This window comes from Danio rerio, chromosome 15 (assembly GCF_052040795.2).
Source record: "Danio rerio strain M-AB ecotype USA chromosome 15, GRCz13ab, whole genome shotgun sequence".
NCBI classification, from domain to species: domain Eukaryota; kingdom Metazoa; phylum Chordata; class Actinopteri; order Cypriniformes; family Danionidae; genus Danio; species Danio rerio.
The window spans coordinates 25,858,296-25,886,202 of NC_141035.1; the positions used below are offsets into that span (position 1 = coordinate 25,858,296).

The window sequence follows — 27,907 nt, forward strand, 5'->3', positions numbered from 1 at the left end:
TAATTCATTATGAGTAATGATGGTGTACAACAACAGTTTAAACAACTACATGAATTTCCTTACAATGGCTGTGAATTGGGACTTCATTCATTCATTTTCCTTCGGCTTAGTTCCTTTATTCATCAAGGGTCGCAACAGCAGATTAAACCACCAACTTATCCAGCATATGTTTTACACAGCGGATGCCTTTCCAGCTGCAACCCAGTACTAGGAAGCATTCATGCACTCATATGCACACACATACGCCACGGCCAAGTATTAGTTACTAGTTTATTATTATTAGTTTATTCAATTCACCTATATCACATGTCTTTGGACTCGAGGAAACCCATGTGAACATGGGGAGAACATGCAAATTCCACACAGAAATGCCAACAGACCCAGCCAAGACTCAAACCAGTGATCTCCCTGCTGTGAATCGACAGCGCTAACCACTGAGCCACAGTGTTGCCCACTGAATTGGAACTTATTTGAATTTTATTATTTCACAGAGCTTGACTGCTCTGGTCACCATTCACTTTGATTGTATGCTCGTAATTCATGAAAAAATTATATAGATTTTTTTTCTGTATTTTATTGAGACTTTATTATTTATAATAAACTTATTTTATGCAATAGTAGAAACGACTGAGCAAGTGGCAAAATAAACTGAAAAGCTTTATTTACAGTAGGTAGTCCATGTGTTTTGTGCACAACAGCTTCATGCCAGGAACCATTGAAATTTAATTTCTTATTTACAAAACCATGCTTTCTTGACTGATCTGGACACTATTCACTTTCACTGTATGGAAACAACTAAGTCAGTTGTTCCCAAAATGGGGGTAATGAGACAATGTCAGGCATAGCTTGCCAATTTCCAAAAGTCAAGTAAATTTTATTAAACAATTACATTTTTCTGCTGCAGTTGATTGATTTTATGGCACCAGGTTAAACTTTCTGATACATTTATGGCACTCAAATGCATTAAAAATAAAAACAGATGGCAAATGAATATGGAGGATGATCTCCAAATGGTCTCCAAAATAGTCTTGTGCTGGAAACATTGTGTCCACCAATCTCATTAGGTGAAATTAATATTAAATAAAAAAATAATAATAAATGACGAAAATTATATGGTTGTTAGACTGTGGCACTTTTTATGCTCATGTTTATACTATTATTGTTGTGTGTGCAACATTTGTATATTTACAGTGTACCCCCTCAGAGAATATTGGGGATCACGAGTCACTGGCATTGTTATTTTGAGGGTCGCTGGTTGAAATGTTTAGGAACCCCTGTAGTGATACAGATTCAAATAAGACATTGGACATGTTTATAAATAAATGTAATTTAATTGATTGTCAGCCATTCCAACCCTGTATGGTTTCATTTTGTGGTGGAAAACAATTTTAAAATCTTTTTTCTTATTTCGCATACAGTGAAAGTGCCTTTAACTTTGTGTCGGGATCAGACTGATATTTCCAACACAGGCTCATTCTGAAAACATAGCGCTATATAAGTTTCTGGAAATAGCTAATTATTTTGCCAGAGCTACATATGGCTGCATTTCGTCTTTAAAATGAATGCTACGGGGTGGTACGCCATTCCTTTTCGCGCTTACCAGCTGACTGCTTACCTGCATGTGTACAGCTTTCCCGCTGTTACCACTTTGTGCGGTAGCTCGATGTGTATGTCGGCGGACTTGAGATGCAGGGTGGAGTTGACCACAACGACAGGTTTTGGGTCCGGTGAAGAACAAGACAAGACAAAAACAAAAGCCAAAAATAGAATAAACAAGTAAATAACAGGGTGAGAATGAGGTGAAATCTTAAAACATGATAGAAATCAGGGGGCTTTTCTTTTTCTGGATTCCTTTTCAAAACAGGGAAGGGGTAAGCGGGTCAAAAGGTACTTTTTAAAATACTATTGGTTGGGTTTAGGGAAGGGGGTGGAGAGATCGGTCAGTTAGTCAGTTCGTCAACAGTGGCCTCTGGTGGATTTAAGCGAGAACAGCAGGCGCGAATGGCAACTGCGAGTGAAATTTGTGATCTGAAAAAGCAGACTCCGGTGGATTCGCGAAAACAAAATCTCAAAAAAAAAAAAAAAAAAAAAAAACGTAGCTCCTGGGATGTATTTTGCTCTTTCCAGAAAAAGTATAAGGGGTACATAATCAGAATGAGCCTGGATTAGATATTTTATTGATTAATGTTAAAAAGAAAAAATAAATTGCTTGACTGCTTTGGTCACCATTTGCTTTTATTGTATAAAAACAAATATCTTAGACAGTATTCTGCTGAACATTTCCTTTTGTTTTTAATAAACAAAATTAAGTCATGCAGGTTTTAAGTAATGTCTAAATGAAAATACTTTGCCATTACTAGTGAAATGTTGCATTTAAATCAGATATTGCAACTAAAACCCTCTATTAAATGTTCAAAGATTAGTGGATTACTTGAACATTCCTCCTGTATGAACTAATATTTGCACTCAGTCTTTAGAGGAAGGTTTTAAGATTACAACAGTTGATTCAGAGGAATGTTTTATTAGTCTTCTGAAACATTGGAGTCTCATTGGTTGATCAAACTGCTGTTCCACAACCATTATGAGTGTATTTGTAGATGTTTAATTATTAACTCCCTTTTTATTCCAGCTTTGCGTCGGATCAAATAAGAAATGTATTTTTTACACTCTTGGAGAGTAGCCTGCTGATTTCCCCAGCATTAAGCAGGACAGCAGGGGTGTTTTGTGTTTTATTCACTGAACATTGCCTGTCAAGACATTTTATATAAAGCTTTTGCGTATGTGGATTTTCCTTTGTTTGCCTTCTTGTAATGTGCATATTTTGAAACATTTGGTATTGAAATACGACCTGTGTTCGAGCTTTCCTGCATGTTTGTGTTTCGGAGATGTAATGTGGGGTTGTCGCACACCTTGAAGACTAACTCAGCGCCATCCTGCAGTGCAGTGCATTTTTATTAGTGTCCTGTCAGTCACGGCTAAAGCTTGCACAGCCCCTTCAGGGAACAAAAAGCAGGTTATGTGGCCAACAGGGAGCACCGGTGACTTCATGCTTTGCCAACTGTTAAAATTGTTCCTGGCTCATTTATGTTTACTACTCTTTGTTCTGTCTTTTTTATTTCTTGCTCCTTTGGCATGCAGACTAACACCCTACGAATGGTACAACCCTCACCCTTGCCTAAAGGGGCGCTGCAGCCTGCTCATTAACCAGTACTCTCTGGGCAACAGTTTCTGGTTTCCTGTAGGGGGGTTCATGCAGCAAGGCTCCACCATCGCCCCAAGAGCTCTGTCCACACGGTGTGTCAGTGGAGTATGGTAAGAAGCAAACTAACAGCATTTCCTCATTTCTGGAGAAACCTACCCTGACAGTGATCAATATGTGTTGTGTTTGTATTCTGAAAGTGTCCCCTTAAGTGAAACACTAAAGTGTGTTGGCGAAATTTCAACTGACACTGAAATAAAGGGCATGACATGTCAAGCTGCTGCTTATCTTTAAAAAAAAAAAAAAACCATTTTGTTTATACCACTACTCGGTTTGGTAAAGCCACATCTACACTTTCAAATACAGCACTTACATTTTGTTGTCCACTTTGGCTGCATTTCATCATGAGTGCTTCCCCCACACATTCACATGGGGCATCAGCATCAACACTTCCCATTCACTTTGAATGGGTGACATCAGGCATTGCCGAACTGCATTATGGATTCATCGGCGCCTCTTCAGTGGCATTACTTGCTGCAGAAGTTGTGAATTTCTGAATTTTTCCAACAGAAGCATCAGCCAGTCAGATCACTTTGTGCAAATACACCAGTTCAGACAGTAGCTGATTGCGTACTAATTTCATTGGCTGACACTACTATTATGATTGCTTCAGCCCCAACTTCAGACACGCCCTCTGTCAAGCGTTGACCATGGGCGTTGCTAGACCTATTTTCGGGGGGCTGTAGACCCCTCTATATTTTTACTCAGCCCCTTTTGCGATCAGCTCATAAACTGTACACTAAATTAATGCCTCAGTTCCATTTAAATTTGATAAGAAAACAGCGGCAGAATTCAGCTCCTCCCTGTCTTTTGCTTATTTGCAGTTCTTTGATATAGATAACCTTGATCACTTCTATCCCAATGTCACGGAGGAGCAGTTGGGTTTTCTCTGTGTTCACCTTATCAGCACAGCTGTTACCTCCAGCAAAAAATGTAACTCTTAATTAACATTTCGTTATTTTTATTTCAAAATGAACTACTAATACTAAAGACTTTACTGTTTGTGTGGCATAACTATAATATACAGTCTTGCACAGAAAGGATTAAACAGTGACTGAACCACTTAGAGAATGTGCTCGTTTTAACTAACAGAGATAGAAACATCAATTGTTGTCTATTAAAAAATACATCTTATTTATTAAGAATTGTGTTGCATGAGCTCATTTAACATAAGGTTGAACAGGTAGCAAATTCTTTTTTTATTACAAGTTGGCATGGTTCATTTCTTATTTTATTTTATATTATTAATGAATAAATTTAATCATATTAAGTAATACAATATAATTTTTATCAAAGTTATGTTTTACAATAAAAATATGATTCCTTTTTTAACACAATGGAGATCAGTGGCGAATAAAAAGCAATTCGTTGAAAAAGTGAGTAAACCGAGTGAATGAACTATGTGCATAATTTAAAAAAAAATCAAGTTAAGTCAACTTAACATTTCTAAGTTACAACAGAAAAACTTAAATTTTTCAGAAAAAAATGTTTTAAGGCAATGGGTTTGCTTGTTTAATAATCGCTTTTTTAAGTGTATGTGAATAATTATGAAATTTAAGTCAAGTCAATGGGTTTACTCGCTTTTTTTAAGTGATCATTTTTTACAGTGTTATAAAGTTGCACCAGACTCTGCTGATGTTTTCAGCATGGTCTTCTATCCATCAGTGACAGTGTATTTTTATCTGATTCTTTTTTTTATCTGATTTTATCTGATCCGATTGCAACATTTAATTGAAACATTATTTTCAGTTTACTTTTTGTAGCTCAACAATAACACAAACTACCCCAAAAAACAACACCTCTTTTAAAATTGGATGGCAGGCCAAATTAAAGGTTACCCAGGGGCAACTTGGCCCGTGGGCCCTAGTTTGGGCATCTCTAGTCAAAAAGGAGACAAGCCTTATTATTATTTATAACACTCAAAACTTACAATACACAAAAAGGAAACCATATTTCCATTGTCTAAATCATTTATGCCCTATATAGTGCCCTGCTGTATGTGCTATCCACAATAAAGAAATATAAACTTCTGAACAAGTGACAAAATATTAGCGTCTTGTAGAGATTATATAGAGCATCCGATTGGTCAGAAGATCTGATGAGAAGCTGAAGTGCAGTGATGTCATGAAAATCTTTGATCCATATTGAAGGAAATAAGGAATATTTGTTGTAAAAGTGTGGTAAGCACTCTATAGCTTATTTATAACTGATTTGTAATTATGTCTTACTTCTTTTTTAGCAGATGTTTGTACATTTTGCATTTAAAGTCTAGACATTTTTTTCTGCTCAACCTGCAAGACCTCCCTAAAATCCAGTTAGATTTTACATGTCTAAACTGGTTTACCAGCACAACCATCATTAAAACGCTTTAGTTTAGGTTACAATTCACGTTATTAACAAGGCTTTAACTATGGTTTTAGGTTTTGGATAGGATTAGGGATGCAGAATAAGATCACACTTCATAACTACTAATAAACAGTAAAGATCTTAATAATAGGCAGGTAATAAGCCAATAGTTAATAGCATGAATTGTGACCTAAACTGTGGTGTTAGCACAGTTTTAAGTTAAAAGTGTTCTCTTCAATAGTGTTGCATTCTTCTATACTCTGATCTCATTGTCAGCTGCTGGATATTGCAGATAAAAGTGCTACTCTCACTTGGCCTCTGTTTCTCCACTGCGATATTGCACTGTCATTTTTCAGGGCCTCGCCGACTGCAGCACACAGAGGTCAGTGGAGAATAAAAGCGAGCTATTTTTGAGTATTCAGAACGGGCATACAGTATTCAGAAAAGCCTTTCAACTTCTCATTCAGATGCGGAACTCACAGTAACACCGAGCTCTTTTGATGTTGGGTCGGAGCTGCTTCTCCATTGCGATCCTCACGTCTAAAACTGATTTGTCTTTGCAGGTGGGCCTTTACCTTGATCATCATCTCTTCCTACACAGCCAACCTGGCGGCCTTTCTCACTGTGCAGAGGATGGAGGTGCCCATCGAGTCGGTAGATGATCTGGCTGACCAGACGGCCATTGAATATGGCACCATGCACGGCGGGTCCACAATGACCTTCTTCCAGGTGAGTTTGTCAAGGACAAAACGGAATGCAACTCCACCCACAAATCAATGGCCTGTCAACAGGTTTATTGACAATGTCAGTAGCGCTCCTCCCTGCCTTAGGTCTTATCTGTTTGCTGTCCTAATATCAATGCCCTTCGATATCTTTCCCTCTCCAGAGGGCCGTCCAGACTAATTCAAACTCTTTGATGCGTCAGAGGGGCCGTTTCTCGACCTGCCCCTCAGCAAGCACAGGGTGTTTCACATATTCAGTTGTCACATCAACATGTCAAACTGTCAGCATATCAACCGTCAAGTCCTTGGTTAGCACAATCACTTTTGCCTCCTCAAAACTCTAGTGATTGGTTGTCAGGAGTCCAGATGAAGGCTTAGGAGCAAGTGTCTTATCTCCTGTTCTCCAGTCAGAACTCCCACCACCAACTGGACCAGCAGGGTTGCTATTGAAAGAAGTCTTAGTGAGGTCAGCAGGGAGTCAATAGTGACCAGCATACTGTAAATGTCTATTTATGCTTTGTTGCGCGTGTGCGTAGTAAGTCCAGTGTAATCTTCACAAAGTTTCATACCTCTTACCATACCCTGACTAGCACCTCTCAACAACACAGCATGCAAGATCTGTGATTAATTGGCTTGGTATTGGTAACGAGTGTGGGTTGAGTTACTTGCAGGAGCTCCAAATGAATACTTGTGTGTTTATTTCATACCTGTAAGCATTTGGATGTGAAAATAAGGGATATGTTCACCACAATAAGGGCCCCCCCCCCCCACCCCCACCCCCCAAATAAACAGTTAAAGGTTCAGTAATATGTTTTGTTATTATTATTTACAAAAGAAAAAATAAATCTATAAATTAGCAGCAAATACATTAGCAAACAGTTCAGCTTATTAAAATTAATCGGTTATAATAAAATAGAATCAAGCTATCAAATCTCATTAGCCGTTTCTTGACTGTATAACTAACACATTCTGATTAAAGAGCAACGAATGACTCTCTTATTTATTTAGATTTTTTTCGTTTGTTTACATTATATAACTGGTTTCACTTTAAAAATGCACACATCTAACAGTATAACCAAGGCATTCGGCTGCTTTACCAACTTTTTATGCTCACTTAAGACAAAATTAGTTGTGTTTGAAAAAAAAACACCAAAATTGACAACTTTAGATATTATTATTATTATTAATTATTTGTATATGTCGATTTAAACACGCACCCAAAAGCCAGACTTCTGCTCCGCTTCAAATCACGCGTACAGAATCCGTTTGGGAAACAGAGTCTATTTATCACTATGGAGCGCGTCAGCTGACAGTCACGCACCGCTATGTCTGTTTTGAGGATTGCATAGGAGGAGTAACGGCACCTGTAATGAAAAGGAAGGGAAAATCGCGCCGATTTTATATTTATTTCAAAGTGTTTTCGTGCCAAAACAAAGAGAAAACACAAAACAGACTCACATTTAAGAGCAAGGGGCGGCCCCTGATGGTTCGGCGGTATGGGTTGCGTATAGGGAGGATGGGCTCTTTAATGTTTCTTGCCACCCTTCAGAGAAACACTGAAAATACGGGAGAAATATGGGAAAATACCTTTATGGGATGACAGCAGAATAAAACTAGCAAAATACGGGAGAATCCCAGGTAAAACTGGAGGGGTTGACAGGTATAGTTTATTTATGATTAAAGTTGTTGAAAGTTGTACAGTTCTTTTGTTCCTTGAACAAATGTGAGTTTGAACTACTTCTGCAATAGCATTGCATGCTTTTTAGCTGTAAAGACTGGCAAAGAAAATTGACACACTGGAAAAAGAAAGAACAGTGGGCCTGCTAGCATTTTAGACATGTAATAACCAGAATAGCACAAACAGAACACAGAAGTATAAACACTCATAAAAGCATCGGCTAAATGCAGGTTATGCACCATGGGGTAGGGTAATCACTCAACGCAGAAGCATAAATCAGGCTTAAGAAGCTCTGTCCTTCAGATGAGACATTAAACTGAGGTCCTGTCTCTCTGTGGTCATTAAAAAGCCCATGGCACATCTTGTGAAGTGTAGGGGTATGACCCCATTGTCCAAGCCAAATTCCTTACATCATTCTTTGAATTGGTTCTTTCACTGTCTCTCCTCTCCACCTATAGTTGGTGTGTTGTGAGGCACTGGAGATGTTGCACACTATTGGTCAACATAAGCTCAGTCTCGTCGGCGCCAGTGGTGTAGTGTTTAGTGCGTCGACACATGCACTCCTGTGCTCACGGCTCCCCAAGATCGATTCCCACCTTGTATAGATGGCGTTTATCGCTGTTACTAGTTTGTCCAGTGGCTCGCAGGATACATTGGCAGACGCATTGAGATGCAAAAAGGATTTGGCCGCAACGGCAGGGTTCGAGTATGGCGAAGAACAGTTCCAGAAAGTAGGTAAGACAAAAACAAAAGCCAAAAAATAAAATAAACAAGTAAATGACAGGGTGGGAATCAGGGGGCTTTCTCTTTCCAGATTGCTTTTCAAAACACTGTCGGTGGCGTTTAGGGAAGTGGGTAAGGGCAGGTCAATCTGTGCTTTTTAAAACACTATCTGTTGGGTTTACAGAAGGGGGTGGGTGGGGGTATCGGTCGTTGGTCAGTCAGTCAGTCTGTCGACAGTGGCCTCAGGTGAATTTACAGTGGATTCATGAAAATACAACCTGCAAAAAACGTAGCTTCTTGGACATATTTGGTGCTCTCCGTAAATGTGTATAGGGCTATGTTTTCAGAATGAGCCTGGGTTGCTTTTGGTGGTGGTCTCCACCCTGACATGATTGTAAAGCACTTTAGGTGTACAGCAATACATGTAAAATCATTCATTCATTAAAGTGATTGCATGTAATGATCCTACTATCTCCTGTTCTCTGTTCAGAACTCCCGCTACCAGACATACCAGCGCATGTGGAACTTCATGTACTCCAAGCAGCCCAGTGTGTTTGTGAAGAGCACGGAGGAGGGCATAGCACGAGTGCTGAACTCCAATTATGCCTACCTGCTAGAGAGCACCATGAACGAGTACTATCGCCAACGCAACTGTAACCTCACCCAGATCGGAGGCCTGCTGGACACCAAGGGCTATGGCATTGGCATGCCTCTTGGTGAGAAATTAATTCTAATTTATATGTTTTTAAAGCTGGTATTAAGACACAGTACATCAGAAAAAAGCTTATACATACACTTTCCCCTGGACCCTACTTTTTTTTTTTTTTTAAATCTATATTTTATGAAATATAAAATGAAATGACCTGAGTGACATAATTGGATAAAGACTGAGGCCAACTGTGCAATGTCAAAAGTCATCTATGTCACTCTGTGATATAGTTTTGGTCACTATAGACATCATTTACCAGTAAATCAAAAATAAAGTCTTTTATGTTTACCATTTTTTTATTCATTTAGCAGATGCTTTAATTCAAAGTGACTAACACACACAGCCGGAGCAGTTGGCAGTCATTGCTCTGGCACCCGGGGAGCAGTTTAGTGCCTTGCTCAAGGGACTCACCTTGGCATTGAGGGTGGAAGAGAGTGCTGTTTATTCACTCCCCCACCTACAATCCCTGCTGGTGTTTGAACTCAAACCTGCAGCCTTTGGATCACAAGCCCATCTCTATATCCATTGGGCCATGCCTGCCCCAACATCTCTCTAAATCTCAAGTGAATCCTTCACAATGCACACCATGTGTATTCGCATAGCTAAAATGAAATTAATTTGTTGCTTGAATGTAAATTGCACTGAATTGATTTTACCCAATCTATGTCTGACAGATGTTTTAATCAACATGATTAATGGCCAGGTTTATGTTACAATAATCTAAATGAACTGTTTTAGAGCTTTGGGAATCAGCAGAGAAGAAATCAGACTTTTAATCTCTCTTTTTGTGATATATTTTTCAGGCTCTGTCTACAGAGATGAGTTTGATCTGGCTATACTCAGACTCCAGGAGGAAAACCGCCTAGAGATCCTGAAAAGGAAATGGTGGGATGGTGGCAAATGTCCGAAAGAGGAGGATCATCGAGCGAAAGGTGAACCACCTGTGACTGAAATGCAGGTTCAAATGGAATCTGATTTTGGGCTCTATTTTAACGATCTAGGCGCAAAGTCTAAAGCACATGACGCAAAAGCATTAGGGGCGTGTCTGAATCTACATTTGCAATTTTAGGGGCGGAAAAATGCTGTTTTCAGCTTATTCTCTTTTTTTCATATGTAAAGATATTTGTGTGTTTATATGTATTAAGCGTTTGAATCTGCATAGGCGCAAAATTAGCACGCTCTGCACTTGACTTTAGACCAGCTTTAACTTGGTCAATGGTGTGGTCTATTTCAGTTCCTAAAAATAGCAACGCACCATTAATGCGCCTTAACATACCTCCTTTAAAGTCCACCTCACCCACCAGTCCACAAAGTGGCGCAAATGGATTTGCTATTTAAACACCATGGCACAAAACTGGAAAATTAGGGTTGGGCTGGTCTAAAAATAGCAACAAATCACGTTAAACACATCTTGCACCTTATTGCACCGGGCATACCTGCCAAATCCGGGAGACCGATGAGGGGCTAGGTTCGAGGGTGAGGTGTCTGAATAACACTGTTGAGATCGAATCATATACCAAAGTTGGCTACCTGGGGGTTTCGCAGACTGTAGCAAAAATGTTGAGGACCGGGTGGTGGGGGGGATTACGGGAGTTTTCCAGGAGAAATAATAAAACGGGAGGGTGACAGGACCTGAAATACAGGAGACTCCCTGGAAAAATGGGAGTGTTGGCAGGTATGGTGCCAGGTGTGTAATAGGGCCCTTATAATGCTTATGGTTTTGTCTTTTCACTGTAGGTCTGGGCATGGAGAACATCGGTGGGATCTTTGTGGTGTTAGTGTGCGGTTTGCTGGTGGCCATCTTCATGGCAGTGCTGGAGTTTGTGTGGATGCTCCGTCATACGCCAGGAACAGAGGTGAGAGAGGGCTATTATACCTGCCTCTGCTTTCTGTCCTTCTCCCCGCCCTCGCGCCTCCCTCCCTGAACCCCCACACACCCTGTCTTGTCTCGCACCTCGAAAAAAAACCTATACCTCAATCTCATCTTCGCAGACCTTCCACTGTCACAACCCATATGCGCTAAAGGTGCCAGATGCTTTTTTAGCATTTGAATGGAATGAAGTTCCTTCTGTTTTGTCTTTTATTTTCCTCCCTGAAGCAAACTGATGGTTGTGTGTGTCAGACTGCATTGTTTCAAATGATTTTTACTAAATAAACACTTCGGCATGTTTCAGTAGAATCCCAAGACGTGACTTTTTTAATTTAATATTATTTGGAAGGTGCAAATGCATGAGTAGTGTCTGTAATGTTTTTGTTTGTGACTGTCTACATATAGACTGAGCGCTGTGGGTAAATAATCTAAGAAGAATGCTGTTTGTGTTTGTCTATATGTATGGCTGTGATTGCAAAGAAAGACTAAACTAAATGTAAATTGATAGCAAGTCAAGTGTGTGTGTGTGTGTGTGTGTGTGTGTGTGTGCGCGTGTGCACATGTAATTTGTTGTATCAACATCACAGACTACTTGTGCCAGTGCAGTTTAGTCTGTTTTTTCTTTTTTTGATAGATAAGCTACTTACATTACCCTTAGGGAAACGTTTGTCTGTTTGTTGGTGTGTGTGTGTGAGGTGCATTAATGCATGTAAGTGTATTCTCAGTGCTCTGCGTTGGCATGGCTCATGGTCCAAAAGGGAAACATGATCTTCCTGTTCTCCGATCATAATATATCACATGATCCTATGTCAAGATGGCCCCTCTGACCAAAGGCCTACCAACATTACAGCTTTCAGAATCATGTCAGTGACTATGTTTACATGGACATCAGTAATCAAATTATTTGTACTTGTTGAGTTCCTTTTGTGAATGTTCCTTTCGTGATCCTGTTTTACATATTATAGCACATAGATCGATTAACATCGTTGCATCACCACACTATCCGCATTTCCTCTGGAGTTTCATTTTAAATTTTTAGACTTTAACTGCAGTTTGGCAGTTTCACTTTCAATCATGCCCCTGTGTCAAACTGAGGTTTTGGATGCGAGTATAAATTTGATACAGCACAACAAATGGGAAAAACTAAGCATTTTGTGATGCGGATGTCTGTAGTCCATCCTGTGCTGTTTCGGTAGGAGCAGAGAATAGTTTCAAACAGTCATGTGTATGGAATTTCCTGTCAAAAAATGGCGCGAAAAGTTCTACATGACGGTTATAGTTTGACTGCAGTGTTTACATGTCTGTACTGGACGTCTTCAACAATGTACGTAAAATAGGAATACTGCACCTGTCTTAATTAAATTTCTGTTTAGTTTGATAATGACTTTAGTCGATTAAGGTAATCCTAAACCGCTCTTAATCAGAGTATTGTTTTAATCTTATTAAAATTGAATAATTGGTGTCTATGTAAACATACTCATTGTTTGTATGCGGTGCCTTTTTGACTTATTGACATGGGGAAAATATTGGTTCCTGCATCTTTTCCATCTGAAATATGTGGAACACTCTGATTTGAAACTCATGTGATCTACTAAATATCCCAAATTTTCCATGTTTCACATATTGCACTGGTGAAGCTTGTGTTTAAAATTTGAAGTGGATTGCTTTTTCAATGCTATCTCATGCAGGGGCAGACTTGGTGATTTGGGAGCCCTAAGCAATTACAGATACTCACTGAAACTCAAAGCATTCTCTTTCTGTATATATATTTTTCCTCTGTAAATGGAACCTTTATTTTCCTAATGTAATATTAAGCACATTAAATTGTAACCATCGCCACTAAACATACCAGTTACCAAAGATGCGACAGCAAAAACACACTGATATGTAATTTTTACGTTAAAATCCTAATGGTTATAGACAGATTTTAAAACATAAGATAAAAAAATTATTAAAAAGCCATATAATTAATTTAGGGCATCACCGTGGCGCAGTGGATAGCAAGATTACCTCAAAGCATGAAGGTCACTGGTTCCAGCTCCAGCTGGGTCAGTTGGCATTTCTGTGTGGATGTTCTCCCATGTTCACATGGGTTTCCCCCGGGTGCTCCGGTTTCCCCCACAGTCCAAAAACATATGCTGTAGGTGGATTGAATAAGCTAAATTGGCTGTAGTGTGTGTGAATGCAAGAATGTATGGGTGTTTCCCTGTAATGGGTAGCGGCTGGAAAGGCATCTGCTGCGTAAAACATATTCTGGATAAGCTGGCGGTTCATTTCACTGTGGCGAACCCAGAATAATAAAGGGACTAAGCCAAAAAGAAAATGAATGAATGAATGATTAATTTACGCTTCTTTGCATTGGTTGGGGCCCCAATTCTCTGGGGCCCTAAGCGGCTGCTTACCTTGCTTATTGTTTAAGTCCACCCCTGTTCTCATGGCAATTCCCAACTTTTTGATTTAGTGGCTAATTCACTTTAATTTGTATGATTTTATTCATACAATTGAGTATCATTTGCTCATCAAGAGGGGTAGTGTTAGGAGTGGGGTTTGGAGCCATGCCTCTTTTTGAAAATCATACATTTTTACTTGTATGACATCATATGAATTAGTATGAATTAGCCACTTTTCTGACAATACATAATGTAGTTACCTTTCCTCAAAAGATTGAGCTGGTTTTTCTGTAACGATTGACCACTGCCGCACATTTTCAAAAAAAAAATTTCAACATCCTCCCTATGACTACAATGCTTTTAGGATGTTATGTCAAATTGCTGATGTAAATAAAAACAATAAACCATAAAAACATAGAAACCCTCAGGCTTGTCAGAATAGCCCAAAGCAAGTCCAATGATCCTATCAAAATATCAAAACTCAACATATGCCACCTCATACCTGCATATAAGGCCACAAAGGCACTTCTCTGTAATTCTACAATAGATAACAGACCTTTCATGCCATATCAAAAGATTTCCATAACAAAAATTTGATTGACATTTTACTAATGTGACCATAACGCACAGACTCTCCAAGGAGGAAATGTTTTAAATCCTCAATGAAATTGTGCTTCTGACAAATTTTTGTCTAAGCAAAATGAGAAGTTTAGCTGAAGTAGATGTACAAAGCATTATCTCTAAATTTGATGTCACCTCGGGAAATGAAGGCCAAAACTACCACAAACAACCATTAAGACAAATGAACAATTCAAGACAGAGAATATGTATTTAGCATTCCTTAATCGATTGATTATTTTTGCAATAGTATATCAGAATACTATATCTGAACACACAGAAAAAAACTACAAACTCAAATATGCCGATTATCTTCTGTAAATAGCTATCGAAAACATAAAACAAAAGCAATCCTCCAAGGAGTCCAGCTTTGGAACGCAAAAGACACCGCATACAAAGCATGACCCAAGCACAACATCTCTGCTCACTCCAAACATCTTTTTGAAATGCAAATCTAACAGCACCCATTTTAAAAGTGAACATGTCGAGAATGTAATGAACACACACCGAGATCACCGAGCGCTTTGGGACGTTTCCTCTGATTTCTCCGCAGTGCATCGGGCCAGACAGAGCCCAGTGTTATTTTGATCAGTGCTCTGGCTGTGCTTGCTGCCGCCCCCTGTGTGCAGTGTGTCAGTTTAGACCCCCGGCCTCTTTCTCTCTCTTTCTCTCGGTGCCTCACAGCTGTCCGTGTGCGAGGAGATGCTTCGAGAGCTGCAGGGCATCGTGCTGTGCCAGGACAGCCTACAGTTACGGCGCAGGCGTGGAGCCAGCGTGTTACGACCGCAGCCTCTGCCCCTGGATGAACGGCGGGCGAGGGCGGCAGCGGCGAGTCTCAGCAACGGCAAGCTGTGCACGGGCACGGGCCTGTCCGAACCGCTCTCCCACAGACTGGCGCAGGAGGCCGCCCTGGTGGCGCGAGGCTGCAGTCACATTCGCATCTGCCCGGAGTGCCGGCGCTTTCAGGGCATTCGCGTACGCCCGTCCGGCCCTCCAGGAGCTTCGCCCAGCCACAGCGAGGAGAGTATAGAGTGGGAGAAAGGCACCAACAACAGTGAACACGAATAACCTCTGTGACCTGCTTCAGATAGACGTTAAACGGCAGCTCTGTTGGACCCAGGGATTACAAGAGCGTAGGCTATCCAGATGCTGTCGGATTTGCTGCTCGATTCGGCGTCTGGTTTCTGTACACTGTCCTTACAGCCCTCTGCTTTCGGGGGACACAGCGGAGGGGCTTTGTACTATGCAGTATATTTGTCTTACTGTGCTGTTGATTTATTTTTAAATTATTCCTCTTTTTTGTTGTGAAACCACTATATTGCTATTACTCCTTCTCGAGACACCCGTTTTGTTTGGTTTTCCACTTGACGGACAGCTGCAGACTCCCTATCGCTCAGCTTTTTTTAAAGAGTGCCAAAATACTTTGTATTAATTTTGTGCTGTTGCCGTCCCCTGAAGATGGAGGAGGAGTCACTATTAAGAGGAACTGAACACAAAAACTGTTTTTATTATAGTCATATTCTATTAAAAATGGTTTGGGGATGTTTCTGAATGTTTGTTGTGCATGTTCGAGGGGTTTTAGATGCTACCGAATGGAGATAAACATAAGAATTATATTTTTTTCCTGGTCGAAGACACTTTCTACACTTTGCTTTTCGGGTTTTTGAGTTTGGTTCATATTGTTGCCCTCCCCCGGGTATGAAAATTGCACATAGTTGTGGAAAAGTGGATTATACTTCCATTTGCTTTAGGAAACTTGGGTTTATACAAATTTTCATTTACCCCTATTGTATTTTTTTTTTATCATTCCAGCAGGACGCTTGAAGGTATCATGTGTGTTTGTTTCTAAAAAACAAAAAAAAAAACAAAAGTGAAATCTGAGGTGTTTCTGTTCCTGTCGAGGTCTTCTGTTCATCTGTATCAATCAATACATGATGAAATCAACAGGGTCACTCCATCTAGACACATCTATGTGATGAGATATTGGGGATTGTAGACTTATACACATTCAGGTATTTCTTTCTATTTCATAACATCATAACGTTTGAAGTTTCATGTTTTTGGTCTTGAATTCATTCTGTTGCTTTCAAAGAGAGAACGCCCTTTTAAAAATGGAGTCGGTTTTATCAACACACCATGGCCGACGCAGAATTTGGATACTAAAATGAAATTATTTTATTAGGCATGATGTTATCCTCGACTTGCAGTGCCAAATTGTAATAACCTGCCTTCACGTTTTGGAGAGCCATTAGAGGTTACTTACTACCCATGTTGATTTTTTCTGTGCATTTTTATTGAACCGAATCCATTTCTACATGATATTTCAATACGGTGTTAGTGCCTGATGAAAATAAATGGCATTGTGTTCAGTTCTGTGAAAGGTTGGCTTTGTTCTTGAAGGTTTTGTCTCTTGGATCTGTTGGCTCTCTCTGTAAACATTTGTTTTTCTAGGAGCACAAATACACCTCCATTCATTTCCTACGGCTGGCTGGAATGGCTGTGCTGTGTTTCAGCTATCTGATGAACAATGGCAAAGCTGTGTGTGCAGGTGGGTTTTCGCTGGTGGGTACACAGCTCTCTAGATGACTCTATTGGGGCAACCTCGTGATGTGACACATTTACTATGTGGGGCATCAGCTGAACATCTGCTTTAGGCTCACAGAGACACTTGAGCTGGTTTAAAGAGTGTCAACAGACATTTGGGAAACAGTTATTTCTAACAGTGACAACTGGCTGCTTTTGGGTTGAATTAAGTAGTTTAGATTTAGCATTTACAACAGAATATAGGTAAAACTTTGCCCAAAAATGCCACTGAAAATCTATATTACGTTCAAACGTGACTTATTTGAGTGCTGATGTTGCAACGTAGGCTCATTGTGAAAACTATATACATTTCTGGAGATCGTGAATTATGTAGCCAGAAGTAAGTATGACCTTTAATTTCATTTTTTAAATGAACTCTATGAGGTGGTATGACGCCGTTTCTTTTCGCGCTTACCAACTGACCGATTACCTCCGTATAGAGGGAGTTCGAGTCCGGTGAAGAATGGTTCCAGAAAGCAGGTAAGACAAAAACAAAAGCCAAAAAAATGTAAATAAACAAGTAAATAAGAGGGTGTGAAAGTGGTAAAACGTGGAAAAAATTAGCAAGGGCTTTTTTGTCTGAATTGCTTTTTAAATTTGTCGGTTGGGTTTAGGGAAGTGGGAGGGAGGGTCAATCTGTGCTTTTTAAAATACTAATGGTTGGGTTTAGGGTAGGGTGGGTCAGTCGATTGGTCAGTCAGTCAGTCAAACTGTCAATCGACAGCGGCCTCTGGTGAATTAATGAGAGAACAGCAGGCGAGAATGAGAGAAATTTGAGATCTCAAAAAGCGTACACAGCAGCCTCTCGTGGATTCGCAAAACTGCAAAAAAAACGTAGCTTCGCAACATATTCAACCATCTCCAGAAATGTATATAGAGGTATGTTTTCAGAATGAGCCTGGGTTGAAATTGATTCTGTATATCATAGTTTAAGCCCATCCTCACCCAAACCACCGATTTTACTTTACAACGGTAACTCTACATTGTGCAAAAACATACATTAACACTTCATTTCTATATTTATTTTCAGTCTGATGCAAATAGGTGGAAACTAGAAATCTGCTTTCACAAGGTTATTTTTAGTTCAGCTTAATATATCACATTTTGAGGTTGTTCCCATGTTAAGGACAATTAAGTTTAAATCAGTTTTAAGAGAATTAAACTCTTAAATTTCATTTTTCATTTAATATATTTTCTGTTCAGTTGTTCAGTAAAATATGTTGGTACACTTTATAATAACTACACCCTATGAATCATTTATCAAGCATTAGTATACTGTACAGTGAATGTATTATTTGTTAAGCATTAATACATTAATAAATGTTAGTAAGCAGTTCATAACTGCAGCTAAAAATGCTGTGTTCTTGACTTATAAGCACATGTAGAGTGTGCTTAATAATTGTACTTATAATTTGTAATAAATGTACTTCATAATTTGTGACTGATTGAAATACACACGGCCCCATTTACACTTACATCTTAGTTTTAAAATGGCATTTTAGAACAAAACGATTCACGTTTACACTGGCGTTTCATCTAGCATTTATGAAAAGCCCTCCTTTCTAACTATATTTCTAAAAACGCACATCGTGTGACCACACACACACACAAACTGCTGCATGCTGCAGTGTATGCGCCATTTGAGCTCCAGCAGTCAGCTTTGAGCACAAAACCCCAGAGAGCACTGCACGTCACAGTTTATCAAGGATGTACCACTGGATCCCACCTCACTATAATTGTTAAACATGATATTTATCTAACTAACGACTCTTCAGTCTTTTGAATCCATCAGGTAACGTGTCACAGCATCAGTACACTACTTTGAACTTTAGCGAAAAACCTCAGATACTGTTGGCTAGTTCCTGTTGGTTGCGCACCTTTTTTAACAACCATGTTTGTCTATGCCATCATTACGACACAGATCACTATGCCCATTCATGCCAGAGTCCCACAGGAAAAGTGATTGACTGGTGGTAATTTGTGTGTAACTTATCTTTATTTATTTATTTATGATTTGTTCATGGGTTAAACAAAGGCCATACGAGTCAGGTAGTTGAAATGGTAGGTAACAAACAATTAATTTGTTATGAATTAATTAGTTATTTATAAATAACTAATTTACCGCCACCTAAAACTGTGATGCCATCGTACATCGCGATGTTTCACATTAGACATCGTACGATGCCAAATTGGTCAACATAAATAAAATTACTGTAAACTTTAAACATTGTTAAATAACAGGAGCGTCAAAATATAACATAAAATTGGATACAAAAAAACTATTTAACAATATATTATTATACAACATTTCAATGTTATTTAATGATGTTTAAACAGTAATTTTATTTTAGATAAGATTGATTTTTCATTTGATACAGTTTTATTTGTGTATCTTCAAATAAGTAGAAATGAATAAAGTCATTTATTTTCTTTTTTCGTGTTAAGAATATAACTGAGCTTTTAATTGTGATTTTTAAGGGATTTACAAAGCATAAATAGCCCTCACTTTAGATTAGGTCACAAAACTGGATGAAGTTGAGTTAATAAAGCATTTAAAAACATACAAAATAACTATTAGCATATGCTTGAATAATAAGAATTATAAATGTTAATTTGAATAGCTTATTAATCATTTACTTACGCATTCTGAATGATCTTAAAAAACACCAACTATTCCTAAATAACTGGTTATTAAATAATGCAATACTTAAATTAGTAATAAAAAATTAATCATTAAATAAGTCAAGAATACAGCATTTGTAGCTGCAGTTGTAAACTGCTTACTAATGTTTGTTAATGTAGAATTAATGCTTAACAAATAATGAATTTGCTATTTGCTAATGCTCAAAAATGCTTCATAGTGTGTAGTTATTATAAAGTGTTACCAAAATGCATTATTGTATAAATGTATTTTTGGATACTGAATGATATTTCTGAGGTAAATGTTAAATATAGTTTACAATATGATTTCCTGAAGTCATTCTGTGGTTGAATCAGTTTATATATTATACGTGATATCAGTATAACGGTAACTATAACTTTATATGACTTTCACTTTATCTTCTACATGCAACTGAAGCAAAAGGTTGTAGGTCTCGCCTTCATTAATTTTGACTGGATCAACAGGAAAAGATGATAGGATGGTAATTTTATCATTAGCTATCATTTGATTAGCCTATTTTGAGTGATTTTGACCACTAATTGTAGCAATGAAACGCTCAGCAATTAAATTTTTTAGGCATTTTTAAATGACAATGTTGTTAGAGCTGTTCACATACACACACTTTGTTAACACTAAATGTAATCCCTAAATTAAACTGGAGCATTCATGTCCTCGTAGGAATAGTAATTGTAACCTGTAAACTAGGAATTTTCTGAGAACTACAACTTTGACTGCCACTGATTCATTTAGGTGCTATGTTTAGGCAAATTTATATATTGCCACTGAAAGGCATAATTTTGTATCTGAGGAGATGAACAGCTCCTAGCAGAAAATCACGTGCTGTCATTTCTTAATTGCAGTAATCAAGACAAGTCTTTACAAGTAGGAATTATTAGTTCAGTGAAAATGTGGATGTTTTTAATAGTCAGAATTTCATTAACTTTGATATGGTGTATTCATTCTGCTGGTCTGATAATCTACAAGAAATTAAACCAGCGATCATAAAATTAAACTTGTATAAGGTTACTAATAAAACTGGATTCTTCATATGAATGCAGCCTACATTAAAGATATTCACTTAAACACATTTTTAATCAATTTTTTTGCAAAATCTGATGGAAAATTGCAAAAAAAAAAAAAGTTCTGAAGGAATAAAAAAAAAATTACCTACGTCCCAACCATAGACTGTAAAACATATGGATGTAGTATCCGTGATGTCACCCATAGGTTTCTGAACACTGCAAAAGAAGCCACAAGTAGGCACGACAACCGTCACCATATTGTTCGCACGTCATCGCACCCACGACGGGATTATAAAAACAAGGGCAAAGAGGCTGAGAATGAGTGAGTGTTGCAGACACCTGCTGACATTTTTCCTGGAACCTGCTTAAGTTGCGGTCACACTAGAAATGTGTGTGTGAAATTCTGTCGTACGGCGCTGCGAAAAGGAGCGGGATTAAACAAGATTATTAGACATTTATAAAGCGAGTGATTGCTCCATGTTTTAAATTTCTGTACAGAGAGGTCGTGTTTTGATCCTCGATCGGTCTCATGCAGTCAAGTGATGCGGTTTCGCAGGTCAGAGTTCACCAAGCTTGAACTTTGCACCGCAGCAACCTGCGAAACTTGACGCATGACCTTGCGTTTCCGGTCTGACGCATTTGCGTGCGTATGAATGGAAGTCTTTAGGGAAAAAAGAGCCCATTGTGACCGCAGCTTTAGACAGACTTCACTTTGGGAAAACTCTTAATACTTTATTACCTGCGACTCGTTTATGTTCTGACCACATATGCTTGGTTCTCTATATCAACAAAGTTTTAAAAACTTTTAAAGACTTTTAAAGACTTTTAAAAACACTGTTGTAATACATTGAGCCACTAAACATTGTTCTCGAGTTGTTTTTCAACAGGAGGAAAACGCAAATGACTTCCAAACACTTCAGATATAGTCTGTGTTAGTAAATGCAAGACTGTTGAGGAAATCCAGCATAACACTGTATGACAACGCTTCAGATGACTGTTCTAGAGCCTACAGCTAATCAATCTGTCAGATTCTGGAGTGCTTTACAGGTCTAAAGAAAAATATAAATGATAAATAATCTTAATAAAACAAATACATTCATAGAGATGGTATTTAAGTATATAACTTTACTCACATGGGAAACGGAGGCAACATGAATGGTTTGTGAGCACAATTAAGTGCGCACAGCATGCCATATCATCTGATAATTGTAAGAAATAAGTCAAAAAGGCAATTGACTGTGTAAAGCCACAAAAACAACACAAAAATATGATGAATATGTCGAATTCAGTGGCTAATCTGCCGGAGTCAGCTGAGGTAAAGTGATGGCGACCAGTGAGACATAGCTGTCACTCCAGTGGCCACAACCTTAATTATGCAAACTTAATATAGCCTAATATAAAGGAAACAAATTAGTTATAAAAAAAAATTCACCCCATCACAGTTGTCATGAAAGGTAATATTAGCTAAATTAACAAAAATCGTTCTTTATACCAGGCTGTAAACAACTTTTTTTCTGCTGTAAAGTTGGCCATTCTGACAGTGGGCTCAATTGAAATTTGCTCTGTTATGGAGCCAGGACTAGCAGAATTTCGATAAATTGCAGTTTCAGTAACTTCCGTATTGGCTTCCTGAGGGAGAGCGGGAGTTTGCCGCTTGGTCCAAACATCTTGGATGGTTTGAGAGTGAATTGTCCCTTTAACCTGATGGAATTACCCTCTGAAATCAACTTCAAATGCCTCTTAAGTTTGTGGTTACATGTTTCTCTGTATATTCATCTGGCTTAATAAGAATTTTCAAATGCATTTGTATAAATAAATTTGTCAAAACTAAGGAGATACAGTATGAATTGCTATAAAATGATGTTGGACCTAATCATGAATATTTTCAAACTTATTATCTCCAACATTTGTAGATGTCTAAATGATTGAAATCCATTTAAATAGCAGGGTTCAAAAGTTGTCTAGGGCCATGATGGTTTGATAGTAATGAGTGTGAATTGTTCAGAGACTAAAATGTCATGGCTGAAGACAGGACTTATTAGTGAGACGCGCAAAGCTCACAGCTCAATCAGTCCAGATGCATTCCCAAGGGCCAGGCCTCTATCTCTCTCGCCACACTGCCCTTCTGCAACCCATTTATTTCTTAATTCAGCTCTAACCTGTTTCCACAAGATGAAATTGCATCTCTAGCTTTAATTCCTTCTGGTGTTGCAACTGGTTTCGGTTCAAGTTCAAGAAATTTGACTTTCTGCTGACTTACACTCAATGATATTGGCTTATAATAAAAATTAAACATACTTATAATCTTATAGAATGCATTGTTGTGTTGCTGAAATTCATAATGTGATTCAAGTATGTGCTATTATTTGTTAGATAATAGCAAGAATCGCTTTTTACAGTTTTTCAGGTGAAATACCATATAGATTAATATGCACTGATACCTCATCATTAGCAGCTGTTTCTAAGGCCTGATCTTCTAGAATTTAAATCTTTGTAATTTTTACAATCAAAGCCATTTAATGATCCTTGACTGTTCCAAGTTGAAAGAAACATAATGTTGTAAATAATGTAACGAGAAAACATTTCACTGAAGGCTCCAAAGTATATTTTACAGATCCAGAAGTATTAATTTTGACTATATATATATATATATATATATATATATATATATATATATATATATATATATATATATATATATATATATATATAAGCTATTCAGAATAATATTCTGAAGAAATAAAAAAAAAAATCACCTACGTCCCTATATCTTGGATGGTTTGAAGGCGAACTGTCCCTTTAACATGGTGGAATTACCCTCTGAAGTCCACTTCAAAGACCTCTTATGTTGAAATGAACGCTCCTTAAGTATTAAATATATTCAAGGTTAAAAAAGTTATACTTCAAAAAAAAAAAACGGGAAGGGGGGTAGGGGGGGCTGAGTCATCTCTAGTCCTTCTGCTTTTTTACTGTATGAATGGCCCATAAATCAATATACAGACCCGAGTTATTACACATATTGTATGTTAATTAGGGGTGATTTATTATGTTTGTATGTAAATAGCAAGTCCTCTGTGTACTTAATTTCACAGTTCTACAAATGATTTATCATTAAAGGCAGTGTCAGGGGGGTTTGGGTGGTTCGAAAGACCCACCCCTCACTGACAGGTCCCGAATTTGTCCCATACATGAGCTCATTTGTCCTATTTTTTAAAGGCTATGCCAAATAAACCATCGAAAAAGTTTTTAAGACTAAGTGATATCCTCTGTTGGCTGTGGTGACTTCAGATAATCCGTTTAGGCCAATAGACATAATTATTTTTCATGACTTCAACATCCAGCTGTGCAAGAAAACATACCATCTGATGTACAGTTAAAGTCAGAATTATTAGCCCCCATGAATTATTAGCCCCCTGTTTATTTTTCCCCAATTTCTGTTTAACGAAGAGAAGATTTTTTTTTCAACACATTTCTAAACATAATAGTTTTAATAACTCATCTCTAATAACTAATTTTTTTTATCTTTGTGATGATGACAGTAAATAATATTTTACTAGATATTTTTCAAGACACTTCTGTACAGCTTAAAGTGACATTTAAAGGCTTAACTAGGTTAACTATGTGGGATAGGGTAATTAGGCAAGTTATTGTATGGTTTGTTGCACAATGAAACAATGGTTTGTTCAGTAGACTGTTGAGAAAAAATATACTGTAGCTAAGGAGCTAAGAATTTTGACCCTAAAATGATTTTAAAAAATTAAAAACTGCTTTTATTCTAGCCAAAATAAGACATTCACCAGAAGAAAAAATATTTTCAGACATACTGTGAAAATGTCCTTGCTCTGTTAAACATCATTTGGAAAATATTTTAAAAAGAAAAACAAATTCAAAGGGGGCTAAAAATTCTGACTTCAACTGTAAGTGAAGTCATCTTTTGCTACTGCATTGTTTTTAAAAGAGAAAATATTTTACAAGTAACTTCAATTGTGAACCATGAAACCTTTTAAATTCTTTTAAAAAAAAGACCAATAAGAGCTGTGAAGCAACAAAAGCGGCCCATATTAGAATTAATCTTTTGGCTATTGTTGTTATTCATGAATTTTCAAATGTACTTTAATGTACTTTTAAATGTAATTCAGGCAAAATAGTGCTTAAAGTTTCACTAAAATGCAGTATTTACATCTCATAATGAAATAGTAGCCTCACAGGTCACTGTTTCAAGTTCCGGCTGGGTCAGTTGGCGTTTCTGTGTGGAGTTTGCATGTTCTCCTAGTGTTTGCCCTTTCACCAGGCTGGCTACAGGCCTGGCGTATTGAAATAACGCATTCTTCTAAATCTTTTCAAATACTACCAATCTTTTTCAGCTCACTGGTTTGTCAGCTGAATTTCTAGCTATCTTGCATTCTTTTACAACATTATGGTAAGTAAAAGAATAGGTCAGTATCTTTGTTTTACTATGAAATAGCTGTTAACATCCTTGTGAATGCAGGTAAAGATATTGTCGTGTTCATTTTGCTGTCTTTTGTTCTCCAGCGGTGCTTGAAAGTCCAGGGCAACCATTTCCACATTACAAGTTTAAGTGAAAATAAAAGTCTTTGTTTGCTTTCGTCTCCTTTCCATTTATTCGCCTCGTGATTGATTGATCTCAGATTGGGAAACATCGATCGTCTGTCTGGCAGATCAGACTGCCACAGAAAATGTCACTGATGTCTCTCCATGCATGTTAAATTCATGACAAGGCGAGTTATTTAATATTTCAATGCGTTAACTCTGTGTAATCAAGATTTGCGTACTGATATGATGTTTGTAGAGTTTATTTCTGACAGTCAGTTCTCCAGGGGAATCTCACATCCGTAAATCAACAGCTGGCGTCTGTCAGAAGCATTAGAGCATTACCTTTACGATCATGCTAACACGAAAACAACAGGTAAACACATCCTACACATTCTGTAGAAAGAAAATTAAGCCATAAAAGGCTTGTTCAGTTATTTTATTAAAGTCGTTTTTGATTTGAATTCTTTTTAAACACGTAAACGCTGAAGTAAACGGCCATTGGAAAAAGCTCTTTAAAATTAGCCAACAGCTACACCTGCTGGTGACAAAATGAACTGCACTGTCTTGTAAACGATTAACATTCAATAATTAAACACTTTTAGGACTAGAGCGTGGGTTTTACGCTACATAAATATTGCCATTTGCTCCGACGGAGCAAGCTACATCATAACTGGATGATGAATTGTCAACATTCATTCTGCTTGCTCAAACACAATGTAATACTTGCTTCCTCAGATTATTACTTTAATACCTCATGTGGTAAAATAGTTCTTGTTTCACAACTGGCAAAGTAAACAGTATTCACTCTTTTGCGGAATAATCCAACAGAAAAAGGAAAATGTCATGAGTGTTTATTGTTAAGTTAAGTCACATGATTTAACATTTTCCTGTGAAACTAATTTAAGTTCCTTTGACCTTTTTTTGATGAAGTGAGAAATAGGACAATGTATGCAAAGCTGTTTTTCACATCAACATTTAGACCTCACTGAAAATAATATATGTTCTAAATAAGTCACATACATTTATCAAGTATGCATTTATCAAGTATTTATAATAGATATGAAATTAAAATGATTTTAAAATGAGCTGAGTATTAATTTATAAGTGTAAACAACACAATTGTTGAGATTCTTTTTTTTTTGAGGGGGGGGGGGGTGAGAGACATACTTAATTGTTTTATGTTCAATCTACTTAAACGTGTAAGGTTAACTTAATCAGTTGTGACACCATGAACAAATTGTGTGGAACCCTATATTTTTTCAGTGTAAAGATATTGGAATATTACCATTTATAATGGATTTTTGTTACTAATATAATTTATTTGATCAAAAATATAATACAAATATAAAACGGTTTTATGTAAATGTAATGTAATATCTTTTTTCTGAGTATAATGTAATACTGTATATTTCAACAGTCATTACTTAAGGCTTCAGCACCATATGATCAATTGTTATTGATGATTAATCATTAAAAGTTTTCTTATAGGTGAAAACGCAGCCAGATGGCATAGTGAGTAGTGCTGTCGCCTCACAGCAAGAAGGTTTCTGGTTCGAGCCCCAGCTGGGTAAATTGGAATTTCTGTGTGGAGTTTGCATGTTCTCCCCATGTTTGCGTGGGTTTCCTCCAGGTGCTCTGGTTTCCCCTACAAGTTCAAAGACATGTGGTATAGGTGAACTGAATAAGCTAAATTGTGCGTAGTGTATGTGTGTATGGTCCTGGTCCTCCAGGCTGGAGGTTAAGCGTTGGGTTAATGACCCACCTCGTAAATAAAATTAGATGTTACGAAACACCAATATAGAGTGGCTAAATATCAACTGCGATATAAAACAGCCCTGGGAGTAAATTATAGGTGAAAACATTTTGTTGTCTGCTTCATTTTTTTGTAAAAAATGTATATTAATTAATTATTTTGTAACATTATAAAGTCACTTTTTTTAAGGTCTGTGATAAATAAAATACTTTTTTAATAGTACTGTATTGTGGTTTACACACTGATATAAAGCAGAACCTCTTTTTTAACGCTTATGATAATAAAATGAAAAGGTTTTTTTTTTTCAAAACAGTATGTAAATCAAACCAGTACATATAATGAATTATGCAAGATCATGTTACTGGACATTGAAGATTACATAAATTATGCTCAAAATTCTGCTTTTAATCAAAGGAATAATTATAATTTCCTAAAATCGTTATTTTAAATTGAATCGATATTTCAAAATAATGTTCTTATGATATATTTGATCCAATTAATGCAACGTTGGTAAGCAGAAGAGACTTCTTTCAAAACTTTTTTTTTAAATCTTCCAAAGATTTGACTAGTAGTCTAGAAATAAACCTAAATCAGTGTCTTGCTATTGACTACAAATTACTTTATCAAACTGTAGTCAGTACTGTAATCTGCTAGACTGCCTGTTATATATTTTGATTACTTTTAGATTACTTAGGTTACTTTTTAAGATTAGTTTATGCCTAAGGGGGGCTTGAGGTTAAATATTACTATTTGAATATTAAATATTTGAGGTAAATATTTCTAGTAATATAACTAAACCTTGCTACTTAGTCTTGCTACTGATTACAATTAATGTTATGAAACTGTAGTCTATATTGTATTCTGCTAGATTGCTAATTTTATATTTTGATTACTTTTAGATTACTTCTAGTTACTTTTTAAGATTACTTTGTCTTAAGGGGGCTTGAGGTGAATATTTATGTATCAAAACCAGTCAATCCAACCGACAACGCAATGAAATCCCTGCATTACAAAAAGA

At 37.4% G+C, this 27,907-nt stretch overlaps 1 protein-coding gene across 6 annotated transcripts in view; it reads left to right on the plus strand.

Annotated features, from left to right (window-relative positions):
* The window catches only part of grik4 (glutamate receptor, ionotropic, kainate 4), a 647,123-nt gene extending 630,439 nt beyond the window's left edge, over nucleotides 1-16,684 (plus strand). For all 6 annotated transcript variants that reach the window (XM_087284137.1, XM_087284133.1, XM_087284134.1 and 3 more), the window contains 6 exons: nucleotides 3,139-3,312; nucleotides 6,169-6,334; nucleotides 9,219-9,444; nucleotides 10,241-10,369; nucleotides 11,175-11,293; nucleotides 15,000-16,684. In XM_087284137.1, the coding sequence (XP_087140263.1) occupies nucleotides 3,139-3,312; nucleotides 6,169-6,334; nucleotides 9,219-9,444; nucleotides 10,241-10,369; nucleotides 11,175-11,293; nucleotides 15,000-15,383 (1,198 nt within the window). In that variant the 3' untranslated portion in view covers nucleotides 15,384-16,684. The remainder of the gene's footprint in view (nucleotides 1-3,138; nucleotides 3,313-6,168; nucleotides 6,335-9,218; nucleotides 9,445-10,240; nucleotides 10,370-11,174; nucleotides 11,294-14,999) is intronic.
* The last annotated feature ends 11,223 nt before the right edge of the window (nucleotides 16,685-27,907 follow it).